The 12704-nt window shown below is 48.2% G+C and overlaps 1 protein-coding gene across 3 annotated transcripts in view; it reads left to right on the top strand.

Moving 5' to 3' along the window:
• The first annotated feature begins 843 nt into the window (after positions 1 to 843).
• Lrrc1 (leucine rich repeat containing 1) overlaps positions 844 to 12704 on the top strand; it is a 115644-nt gene continuing 103783 nt past the window's right edge. Inside the window, exon 1 of one of the 3 annotated variants that reach the window (XM_030244218.1) lies at positions 844 to 2843. In XM_030244218.1, the coding sequence (XP_030100078.1) occupies positions 2399 to 2843 (445 nt within the window). In that variant the 5' untranslated portion in view covers positions 844 to 2398. Of the gene's footprint in view, positions 2844 to 3248; positions 3285 to 12704 lie in introns of those variants that run through there. The other 2 variants (NM_001146048.1, NM_172528.3) reach the window with 2 other exon arrangements.

The raw sequence follows: 12704 nt of genomic DNA, 5'->3' as shown, positions 1-12704 counted from the left end.
GTCTGGTGAATCATGTCTACATTTATTATCTGCTGTTATGTAGCAAACACTCCTGAATTATGTGCCCCCAGTGGGGAGTTGGTTCTGAGTTATATAAGAAAGCATGCTCACTAAAGCACAGAAAGAAAGTCAATAAGCAAGACTCCCCCGCCTCCCCCATCATCTCTTCTTCAGTTCCTACTTTGAGTTCCTGCCCTCGCTTACCCCAAGGGTAAGATTGTGATCCTGACATTCAAGCCAAATAATCCCTCATCTCCCAGTGGAGGTTAGTTGTTAACTTGACACAGGGTAGGGTCAATTAGGAGGAGTGAATCTCAATTGAGAAGATGTCTCCATCAGATGGACATACAGGCAAGTGTGTAAAGCAATTTCTTGATTAAAGATTAATTGGAAGGGCACAGCTCACTGTGGTTGGTACCTCCCATAGACTAGTCCTAGGTGCTATAAAGAAGTTGAACGAGCCAGTAAACAGTATTCCTCTATGACCTTTGCTTCAGTTCTTGCCTCCAGGTTCCCATCCTGCTTGAATTCCTGCTTTGGCTTCCCTGAAGGATGGTCTGTGATCTGGAAATGTACGCCAAACAAATCCTTTCCTCTCCAGGATGCTTTTTGTCATGGTATTTATCCCACCAGTAGGAAACTAACTAGAACACAGAGTAGCCGGGATTCAAATCTGATAGTTAAGTCATGTGGATTTCGGTAGTTTTCAGGATCTGCAAAGCAGGTAAGCTGTTCAGAAACCACAATGTTTTTAGACATAAGAAGAAACACGATCACAACACAGAGAAGAATAAGGAATGCTTATTCAGGTTGGAATCCTTAAAAGACCAGACATATGTTAAAAACATACTAATCATTTATTAAAACAACCTAGTGTATTTCTGAAAAACAAAACAAAACAAAATACAACAACATTAAACTGAGTAGCTCAGCTTTCTATAACTTAAAAAAAAAAAAACCAGCTGGAAAACCCACAAAGTTAGTGACGTATCTTCTTGGATGTCTCAATCAGGAATCAGAGTTTTTCATGGGAGGTGGCAGGACATGGGCTTTATACACACTTCTGGAATGCAAGAATGAAGGAGGAGTGGAGGCTCAAAGTCCGCCTCAAGAATGCAGGCACCAAGTCAGGTTAAAAAGTGAAGTCAGCATAGTGGCAGGAATTAGGTACTGGCTGTAACCATCAAGTCTAGGTGATAATCCTGAGGTAAAAACAGGTCAAATTTCCTCCTTCATCAATCAAGACAAGAGATCCTCCTGATAGAGACGAAACCTTTATGTATCTCTCCCCCTCTCCCCCTGGGCAAGTGCCCTGTGCAGTTAAAAATACTGAAGAGACAATGAAAAAAAGTTTCAGAGCAAACTCTGCCTTGGTTACTAAGCAAGCTCAATTTTCAATCTTCTGCATATTGTGATGTTGGTGACTCCAGATTTGAGCTGAGGGAGCATAAGGCTTCCTTTGCTGGGTGGGGAGTCAGAGAAGACTCTTAAAACAGTCTATTAGCTATTGTATTTGGCCTAAAACGGAGTCATCAACTGTTCATGTGGAGTGAGTTTGGTTAGTTTGTATCGTTGACTCTGAAAACAGAAGAAAAGGGGTTCAAATGTCTGGCTGTGGTAACGGGAACCTCTGAGGAGCAAAGGAAGAAATTTGGGGCTCCCCGCCCCAAACTACAGCGTGGGTTGCAATCTCCCCTTTGTAAGACGCAGGGTGCTGTTGAAGAAATACAGGAGCCAGCTATTGGAGGTTCATCTGCCTTCCTGCACCAGTGCTTTCTGTACCTCAGCCCAGGTTAGCCCCCAAAGCACATCTGGCTAAGGTGGAGCTAATGCTGAAGCGCACCTTTGCCATCTCCTTTCTTCTCGGAGCATCTTTTAGAAGATTTTTGAAGACGGACATCCATGCTTTTGTTGGCACCAGGAAGTTGGTGACACGTACATCTCAGATAAGTCCTGCTCACCAAAGATGCTCTCAGGTCGTAGGGCCTGCCAGCGAGTGTGCGCAGACACAGGGCACAAACGGGGGTTAGGAGGAGGGGGTGTCGGAAAGCCAGAACCGACTCCTTCATTACCCCGCGCTCAAGGTACTCGGCGGGGCGGTACTTCCTGACCCCGGAAGAGAAAGTTGTTTTGGGGAAGGGGAGCAAGAAAAAAAAAAGCACGGTGAGTAAAATGAAAACTCCGAAGTTGTTCTGCTCCTTCTGGCCTTCGGTCCCTGCCCTCCTTAGGAGCTTTTTGGGGCGCGGCTCCCTCCAGAATCGCACACTGTGCGACTCCCCGCGGAGGAGAGGACCGCAGGAGCACCGTCTCCCGACCCTCCCGGGAGCCGGGTCTCCAGGAAAACCCGGAGCGGAGCATCCCCGGCCGGGACACGCCCTCTGCGTGCCGCCGAGTGCGCATGCCCAGTGCGCGGCGGCCGCGAGTAGGAAGCGGAGCGCGGCGGAGGGGGCGGTGGGAGGGGACGCTCGCGACTGTGGCGAAGGCGCGGGACGCGGCGAGGGTTCCCGCGGCTTCCTCAGAACGTTCGGGACGGTGGAGTCCTTGCGAGGCGCGAGCGAGCTTGGAGCCAGCAACGAGCTTGGAGCGGGCGGCGGGCGGGGAGCAGCGGGGCGGCCGGGCGGAGCGGGCTCCGAGCCCCGGGCTCCGCGGCTCGGCGGGACACGGCTCTGGTGGTGGAGGCGGCGATGTTCCACTGCATTCCCCTGTGGCGGTGCAACCGTCATGTGGAGGCCATCGACAAGCGCCACTGCTCGCTGGTCTACGTCCCCGAGGAGATCTACCGCTATGCCCGCAGCCTGGAGGAGCTGCTGCTGGACGCCAACCAGCTCCGGGAGCTCCCCGAGGTGAGTGCCCGCCTCACCTGGCGCGGTGGCCGGGTCCGTGCGCTCCTCCGCTGACTGCTTCGCTCTGGGAGACTCTGGCCAGCGGGGTCCCACTACTGCCCTCAGCCCTCCCTGTGCCCCCCTCCCCTGCTTCCCGATTAAACCCATCCTCCAATAAAAGTTGTTTTTCATTTATACCGAAAGACTTGGTATTTAACAAGTAGTTACATGGCTAGTGGAGAAACGTTCTGGTCCACTAAGTGGCTTAGATCCACGTCTGGGAACTAATGCCGGTTAGGTGAGAAGCCAGGTAGCTCACACTGTTCCCAGCTGGGGGCGACCATGCGCCCCATCACGCCCCGGGGCGATCGGCTAGCAGCCAATTCTCCAGCTAGTGGCTTGGAGCTCCTCATTTTGGGCTAACGCAGGTCCCAGAGGATGTGGGGACCCAGCAGCGCGAAAGTAAGCTTTAGTATATCTTGGCATCTGTAAGGAATGTGCTCCGGGCCTTATCTCTGTGGGCTATGCCCTGGAGAGATGGCGCTTGGTCCGCTTCGGTAGCCCCGTGGCCGCATTGGGGTGCTGGGCAGGAGGAGAACTGCTGCAGGTGCCCAGGTTCCCGCCGCTGGTGCACTGCGTGCGTGGACCTGTTGCGTGGTTGGAACTGCGATGAACGTGTGTAGTGGCTCCCGCTGCGAGTCAGCCCTGCTTGCTGCCTTTCCGCCACCACAGAGCTTGCTTGGGTCTGTCCTATCACTAATGCCATATCTTTTCAGAGTTGTTTATGAAAATTAATCATCTGCCGCACCGAACTTGGCCTGTGACAGATACTGATTGTGCTTCTAGGCCCTGCTGGGGTTAGACGCTGAACTTTTAACCCTTGAATTTGCCTCGGGATTCTAGCTTTAACTGTTAAGGAGGACGCATCCTTTACCCAGGTGTAAGGAGGAAGTAAGCCAGTGGCAATCCAGAGGTGCAGGAAATGGAAGTCCGCTGGGAGGCCCGGAGAGAGCCTAAAGGCCCGAGCCTCGGAATGCAAGTACCTTGTTTGTCCTTTGTTACCGCTGATGATGTCCTGCCATTTTCAAAGAAACTCTGATCAGATGTCTGGTTTGTTGGAACACGGACTGATAACGATCGCCAGTGCTGACAGAGTTTAGAAAATCACAAGTGTGTTTCTCTCAACATCTCGAGTGAAGTTCGTCTTGAATTAACTTTTCTTGGTTCCCATGGCCTCCTCTGTGTAATCACAAAGATTACCCTCACTCGGATCTCTGCAGAGCACCCCTCCCAGCCCTTAATTTAATTCAGTAGGAAAACCACCCAGATCCCTCAGGCATGTATTATTTTGCAGGCATTTTCAAACACATGATCTGGTTTTTAAGCTTCGCTGTGTTTTACTTAAGTGGGAAGCTCATTGCTTTAAGTTGTATAATTTTTGAAATGTAGCAAATGTTGCCTAATGCTTTGCAAGGGATTTGAAATAAAGTTACTAAAAGACTTAGTAAAAAGCTCTTGACTATAAACTTTGCAGTGCTTTCTGTAGACTTTGTGTTTATTGTGGAATTGGACGATTTCTTTGGGTTGGATTGGCTTTTCACTCCTTTTTGGAGTTTGTTAGATTTCCTCTAATGCTGGAGTTTTTGTTTTTTTTTTGCTTGGCGTAGAGACTCAGAGTTTTGGAAGTGTCAGGTATTTCTGCAGATGGTACATGATAACTCAGAGACTCAAAATTAGGTCTGATGGCATTCTGTAAATACTCTAAATAAACATTTCGAAACCAATGGGTGATGGCCTTCCTTATTGCTAAGTATTGCTCTAATAGCCTTAAATCAAGGTCCTGTAAAATGGATTCCTCTCTGTCTCATCTCACCCAGACTGTTGGGTTTGTACATGCCAGACAGGAACAGCAGCTACCTTGAAAGTCTGTCTGTTTCCTCAGCCTTTCCTTGGGCTAGCCATTGTTCATGTTGGAGAACTCGTAACTCATGGCTATCGCTCCCTGGTGCGTCTGGCTTCTAACTCCAAGCGCCTGTCTGCTCACCACCATCTCACCCCTCTTGCTGGAAGGCTTCAAAGGTTCTTGGTGTGCTGGCGATGACCGCTGTCTGGTTCATTGCCTGTAATTTGGGAGCACATCCGAAAGGTAGGTATACACTCTACCTGGGCAACAGGCTTTGGGATAATGATAGATACCTACACTCCACTGAAGGGTCTGCCACCTCTCATTTGCTCCAGCATTTTCATTTACAAATTGAGACACAGAATTGCAGTGATTTTTCCTCAGGGCTCTGCACTTTGTTAGATGCAGTGTTTGGCTACCTCCATGTATTGAAGTGTCAGACAACTGCAGTCACACTGAACACATAGGATGAGTCTGGCCTGTCTGCTTCTCACACCCATGAAACCTGAGCTGTTTAGTCCCTCCTTTTTTTGAGTCATGTGACTTAAACTTGGCCTTGTTAAACATTTATTGCGGTACCATTCCTTACTAGTTATTAGGAATATAGAGATTAAAGAAGCTGTGATTCTTATGAGCTGTTCCCAGTCTTGTGGGGAGACATGACTTAAATACTGATGTGAGTATGAGGTGGCCCGCCAGCCACAGACATGTTGGTAATAACTTACCTAATGTACGACCCAGGAGCAGTCGAGCATTGTGGTGGCTTCTCCGCAGTGCAGGTCAGGATCCTTGTCTTGAGCTTGCCTTTGGTTGGGTGACAGTCATTCTGTCTGACTGCTGCTAGATTCATCTGGCTTCAGCTGTCCCTTCACTAGATTCTTCTGTTGTCTGCACTAACAATCTCACTCTTACCTCCTTGAAGTGCCTGCCCGCCTCTGTTCTCCCCTGTAAGCACGGGAGCCCCAGCCCCGTGCCCAGGAGGTCTTGCTCAAGACAGTTACTTTTCTAGAATTTTCTGTCATCTCCTCTTGGCCTTTAGCTAACCTGTTGATTGTCCGATGGAAGTATTTCAAACACCAGTCCCCCCACCCCTCATTCTTTCTCAGATCCTGAATTAGTTGTTTTCTAGTTCTAGGGTACTTATGACCTAGGCTCAAACATGCTTACATGTTCCTTGCCTGTCTACCCAACTAAATCGTTACCTCCACAAGGGCAGGGGCGTTCATGGCTGAACCTAGGCCACTGTGTGGTACATCGTAGGCCCTCAAGTGCTAGTCCCTGCAACCAAAGAACCTAGCAGCAATGAGCGAGTCCTCATGTTCAGAAGACTGCCTATCTTCTTGGTCATCGGATTTCCCTTCCTGTGACCCGACTTACAAGTCTGTAGTAACTAGTAACTTGTCTTTCCTTGGAAGATGCTAGAAGGCACTTGGCCACCTTTGAAGTAATTCTTGTACTCTGTGAACTTTTGCCATGAATATGACTTCAGTTTTAGCCCCTGTAGCTTGCTCTGGCAAGGGGCTGCCATCCCTATTCAGAGCCAGTTAGTCATGCTTCAGTCAGGTCTTCTCGCTGGAAGTGCTATTTCTCCTTGGATTTCTAGTTCTGAGGGATGGCGCATCTGTTCTCCCGGTCTCCAACTTTGACTTTCCTTTCCACCTGTCTTGTCCCCACGGCCTGCTTTTTTCTCAGATGCCCTCTTTCTTCTCGGTCTCTCACACCCCTCTCCTTGGGTTCATCTGGATTCATGTGACCTTTTGGTCATCTTTTACCAAGGCTCCTTGGGCCTTGTCTTGTAGGGACAGCATAGCACATGTTGGATTTAGATTTAGATAGTTGAAGACAGGGTTCTGTCTCTCGGGTACTCTCCACCAGCCTTACTTTCTGCAGATGTTAGGATTACCGCCTGCTTTATAGGGTTAGGCCGAGGCTTTCGAAGATCACTGCCAGTGTGAGGTCTTTCTAAATACTCTGGCAAGAACTTCTTAACTCAAGTTTAAAGAGCCCCTCCCCCTTCAGGGAGTTTGTTAAACCCAAATTAAGTTTTTGATATGATTTTCAACAATTAAAAAAGAAAAATCACGCACCCTGAAATGTCCAGATGACTTTATAGAGGAGTGACTATTGCCTAGCTTTCTCTGAGCACTCCTTTTATTGGTTATAGCTAATGAGGGAAGTCAGGTGAGGTCTGGAGTTGGAAGAGCAGAGACTCTACTGTACTTCATCAGAGAGACATGACGGAGAGCGGAAGGGGTAACGGCCTCTGTGGTGTGGTTACTCAGAATTCAAACCCAGGGGCCCGCACCTGGTTAATATTCCTTAATACATTGTGAGCAGCCGAGTAGCAACTAAAAAAGTATTTAATTGCTGTGTGATGTCAAGTTATTGTTGAGGTTTCCTTTCTTGTCTTTATTGGGTTTTTAGAGTTATTTTACTTCATAGTTATGTAAGAGCTAAGGCATAGGGCTGATACACCTGTATACTTAAATGAGTGTATAATAATAAACTCAATTATTCAATAAAAGACCAACTACACATTTAAGGACCGTGGATCCAAAGGGAATGGAAAGGAATGTTTCCCTTACTGGTTAGAGGAGCAGTTCACTTCTCAGACATCCTGGTATTAGCACCTCCTTGCTTTCTGATTGTTTTCTGGGCTGCTTCACGCCTTCCCCATAGATTTCCTTAGTCCCCGAACTCAGAGGTGAGAAAACCAAGCTAGAGAAGCTGTAATTTTCCCCGGTCAGTAGAGATTAGAGTCTAGGAAGCATTTAGATAGTGTCTGTGACATGATTGTTATACCCACCCCTCACAGAGTCCCACACTTTTGTAGTAGGCTCTTTACACAAATCATTTTTCCTACTCCGTGTAACAACCCATGTTAGCCATTAGACTTTCAGTTTTTCAAATGCAGGAGAATACTGAAGGAAGTTAAGAGGCGGTGAACATTGGACTCGCCCCTCTCGCCCCCTCGTCCTCCCACCATGAGTGACCTGCCTGGGAGACGGGGAAGGCTGCAATGGGGACATTTAGGAGCCTCTATAGGAAGCTGATAGAGCTTTGAGGAGTTTCGTAGTTCTGGGGGAAATGAGAAAAGGCTTTAGAGGTGCTGATTCAGAGCGGGAGAGGAAGAGGGAAGAGCAGGTGAGGAGACTGAAGGGGCACCTGAGGGCGGAGGCCAGCAGCCACACTACAGTGCTGTTGCACATACCCTGTTAGCAGCGGAGGCTGTTGGTCGGCATCTCAGGGGGGTGATTTCTGGGTGTAGAGAGGATCATATTGGGAGATGAGTCAGGAACCCCTCCATGGTGTAGCCAGAGGAATGATGGCATATTTGTAGGAAAAATAGGGAGAAGGCCCCGAGATGTTCACTCCTGGAGTTTGTAGTCTCTGTATCACCTTCCTGTCATACTGACCAAACTGGGCCTCATTTTCTTTTGTTGATATATTTCCTTTCAGTGTGGGGTGCCTTTATTCAACTAAAACATTAGTTTTGTTTGTAGGCTTTGCCTTGGGAGGAAATTGGCCACTCAGATGTGTTGTGGGTCGGTAGAATTTGTGTATCTTCTTCTATTTTCTGGTAAATAGAGTTATCACGTTTATAAGAGTATGCCCATTAGTGACCCTGATAACTTCATGGGCTGTGTTTTTGTGAGAAACATGAGTACATCTGTGTGTGTGTGTACTGTGCCAAGAAGTTCCGGTAGACTTGGGATTTGGGGGGGGGGGTGGTTAACACACTGCTGACTTCATAGAATGTCAACGATACTAGTGGGACAGTCTGGAGCATGGGAGATGGAGGACTGCAGTGTGTCAGGCAGCTAGGGAGAGCTGCAGTGGACTTCCTTCCAGTGCCCATGGAGGTCACGGGCAAGGATGACAGGTGTGGATCTTCATCCTAAGTGCAGGCCTAAAAGAACTCTGTCTTCTGCTGCAAGCTCTGCATGAAGGGTGCTGAAATCACTGGGCAGGCCTTAGTAAATACACAGAAGAGTCTTCTGGCTGTCCATTAACTTTCTCTTAGGTGTAATTTAGTGGACAGGAATGGTAATTTACTGTTGCATGTGGTATTTTAGAAGATCTAATGGGGTGTGTGTGTGTGTGTGCGCGCGCGCGTGCTCGCGTGTGTAGTTTAAAATACCTTGGAGTCCTTGAAGGAAGTTTACTCTAATTATTGTTGGAGAGTGTACTTACGGAGCTATAACTTCTAGACTCCAGAGATTTGACTCATTTGGGGGAAAATGGTATTTTTTGTTTCTAAGAATGTCAAGAGATAGAATTACCTCAAGGAGTGGATTTGCCTCCTTTGGGCAGAAGGAGATGTACCTAATTATGGAGTACTCTAGATGATTTCTTGATGGTTTGGCTAGGTGGGACCACTGTGGACCCTTATTGCCACAGTTCACACCCTCCCCTTTGGAAACTATAATTAAGAGGAACAGTCAGCTTGTGCTGGAGGTCAGAGCTCTAGCTTAGATGGGCAGTTGTGAGGGCTGGAAGTAGCTTCCAGACCTTCAGGATGTGACGTGAATTCAGGCTGTTTGACTTGATTCAGAAATGCTGGCTACACACCTCTAGACTCACGCTGTTACGGTAGCTGGCTTGAGTGTGGGCTGGGGTGTCATCATCCTGTTTGGGTTTCTGTTAAGATGGATTTGTGTTCTCTGCTTGAAATGGTTAAAGAAAGAAGGAAACCCACTTGTCTTGTAGTGATATCACCCATTTCTTGTTTTAGTTTGCTTTAAAAACCATTTAGTTAGGGAGAGAAGTTTAGCATTCTGGAATTCCTCCTGTAGATGAGTGTCCCGTGGCGGGTGAAGACCAAGTACCGGTGTGTGCTTTGGAAGAGCGTCTTGCCCTGCTTTCTCCGCAGTTGAGCCTGATCAGAGGACCTGACAGCGGACAGGGCGTTGCAGACAGCTATCTCTTGCAGGATGACACAATGCTGGGTTAGGAGGAAGGAGTCTGAGTTGACACTGTCCTCTTTGGAGAACAAGGTGACAGTGGCATGAAGGATATCTGGCAACACAAAGCTTGGGTGTCCGCTTGGTGTGACAGCCGTGTGAGTCAGCCTAGCCACTCTCCTTCACACTTTGCCTTCTTGTGCGGGCCTGAATCGCTGACCTGAAGAGGAAGTATGCGTGGCAGTTGTGAGCTTGTCCTAATTGTGACACTTTACATAAGCAGCTTCTCTGCAGTGAGCCTGTGCTTCATTCTGATCATCTTTGGAAACAAAGGAAGGGCAGTCCCTACCTGGTGCGGTGGGGTGAAGATTAACCGTGTTAACACCTGCACAGTGATAGAACAGTAGTGGCAGATAGGCAAAGACAATGCAGTTTTTATCCTTACCCATATTGTTTAGTACGAGAGGCCCAAAGACCTTCATTGTCCCCACCTTTGACTTCTTTCTCCATACTCGGTGAGAGTGATCTAAGACCCAGACGGAGAGTGCTGCCTCATAAGTGGCCTCCCTGCACTTGCAGGGTGAGTTTGTCCACATTCTTGTGATCCACTCTCTCTGCCCTTTTTGCACCTTAACACCCGTGCTGCACAAGAGCTAGCTGCTCTGAGTCACTAATGCACCTTTCCGTGGTGTATGCCTTCATGTCAGGGACCGAACCTCTGCTGCCGTACCTCTCTCTATTGCCTGGACCATGGCTTCTGATCCTCCTGGACAGAGATCAGGAGAAACCCTTTCCTGGGAAGCCTGCCTTCCTTCTCCTCTGTGGTCTCTGGAGTCCACTGATAACCACTCTTGACTGCCAACATCCCTGTCTTCCTTCAGAGCAAGTGATGGAAGCTCCCCACCTCCCAGATTTTGTGTTTGCTTCTGCTGCTCGTTAAAGCGGTCAGCACAGAGAAGACATAAACTATGTACTTGAATGATTTTCTTGAGAAGTCTGTGACCCTTTTCGGGGAGTGAATGAAATTTAAAATGGGTTTTGAGGGGCGGGAAGATAGCTCAGTGGGTAAAGTACTTACCACCCAAGCCTGCCAACTTGAGTTTGGATCCGCGGGACCCATGAAAAGCTGGCACGCAGTAGCACTTATGGCTTTTATCCTAGTGAACTTCTGCCAGGAGATGGGAGGTGGAGGCAAGGAGGCTCTCCTGAAGTTTGCTGGCCAGCTATCCTGGCACACACAGCAGCAGGAAATAACAAGACCTTGTTTCAAACAGGACAGTAGGCAGAGACTGACTCTTGGAGGTTGTCCTTTGATCTCTATCACTCGTGTTTGTCTCTGTGCTTCTCTCTGTCTCTTTCTCTGTCTCTCTGTATTCTTCTGTCTGTCTCTTATATACTCACATGTACACACAGAGTGGGTTTGATTATACCTGCAAATGAGAGCCCAGAGATTAAATTAAGAAGCACTAGGCTGTCAGCAGTCTCTGTTGTATGGTGTGGTTCCATGGTGGTGGAGGAAAAACAGCATTGACTTAGGGGACAACGTTAGGTTCTTGTCATTGCCCAGTTCTCTTATATGAATGCTAGAGGGTGTGGTTAATGTAAGGCCTCTTTGGGCTCTGACTTTCTTAGATGCTAATTTCACAAGTTGATCTTCCAGGAAGACCTTTTGGAGAGCGGTGCCATAGTTCCGCACATGCTTCAGCAGGTGCTTAGTGAGGTTAGTGGAAACGCAAATCTATGTTAATTATTATAATCAAGGGTTTGATAATCAGGCAAAGCTATTCCAAATGAGTATCTTTTCTGTGGTCAGTTGTTGATTCCCAGAGTCAGTTAAGGAAGAAAGATGAGCAGATTTTCTCTGGTTCACCCGTACATATCCGCACACATGTGTACTTGCGTGTATCTCTCCCCAGCCCACACATGCATTTTTGAATACCGAATGCTTCTTGCCTGTCAGTTGTTTGTCTCAGCTTTTAAAGCTGCAGGGATCTGGCCAGGACTTTGCATGTCTTTAGTAAATTAGCTCAAGCAAGTCAGAGGTGGCAGTGCTCCCTTAGGCTGACTTGGTAACCAAGAGACTCTATTTGGGAGCTGTAGTTAGGGGACTGATAAATAGGATTATCCGTGGATCAGGGTCAGGAGGCTCCGTGCTCCTGAGGAATAGTGTCAGCTCTGACAGGGTGTCGGTGCTATGCTTCCGGGCATCCCAGCAGGCCCTCGGCCTCCTTCCCTGCTTCCCCACAGGATTTACTGCCTACAGTCTGCGCTTCATTCTTTCCAGCGGGGCAGATAGAAGCTTTGTCTCTGGAACCTTCAGGTAAGCCAGATAAACAAATAGCAAATCTCCTGATAACCAAAGAGCTGCAGTTGATTGTAAGTCTGCAGCAGTTCCGTCTCTCACAAGGTCCCGGCAGGAGAGTGACACTCGTCCTGATGCACAGTGGGCAGCCATGCCCGTGCAGCAGAGGATGAGCTTGGCGCTTTAGAGTCTTGGCACGAGAAGGGGTAGCAGTGGGAAACGGAAGTGACAGGTTCACTTGTCTGTCACCAGTTGGTGTATGGCACATGGTTAAGTGTGAGATCTTGCCGATTTGCAGAGGACCAGATAAGTGGATTTAGCCGTATAGGACCCAGACAAGTGTGAGTCATGGTGGGAATTTAAAGAGAGCTAGAATTAAGGAGGGGGAGCCGGTGAGAGATTTACAAAGACACCGAGTGTGTTCTGGGTCCTGTGCCTCAGTCTATTTAGGCTCTTCCTGTGATTAACGTGTTCCATGTGCATACAGCCTCGTCCCCATTTCACATAAGTAGCTTTTCCTTACAGATGAGAACACTGGGGACACAAAGACGACCCCCCACCCCCAACAACTTGACACCCAGCTATTAAATATCAAAGCTGGCATTTGAAGACATAGGGTCTCTCAAGAGTTGGGTCTTTTGACTACTGCATCTTCCTGCCTCAAGGTCAAAGGCATCAGAAGCCCCTGCGGAGCCAGGAGTCCCATCTGTTCTATAAAGGGCAACAAAGAGACTCATGATGTTTGGGCTATTTTTGCATCATTAAGAAAAAGA

Source organism: Mus musculus, chromosome 9, assembly GCF_000001635.26.
Source record: "Mus musculus strain C57BL/6J chromosome 9, GRCm38.p6 C57BL/6J".
Classification (NCBI taxonomy): Eukaryota; Metazoa; Chordata; class Mammalia; order Rodentia; family Muridae; genus Mus; species Mus musculus.
This window is presented reverse-complemented; position numbering and strand designations above follow the sequence as displayed.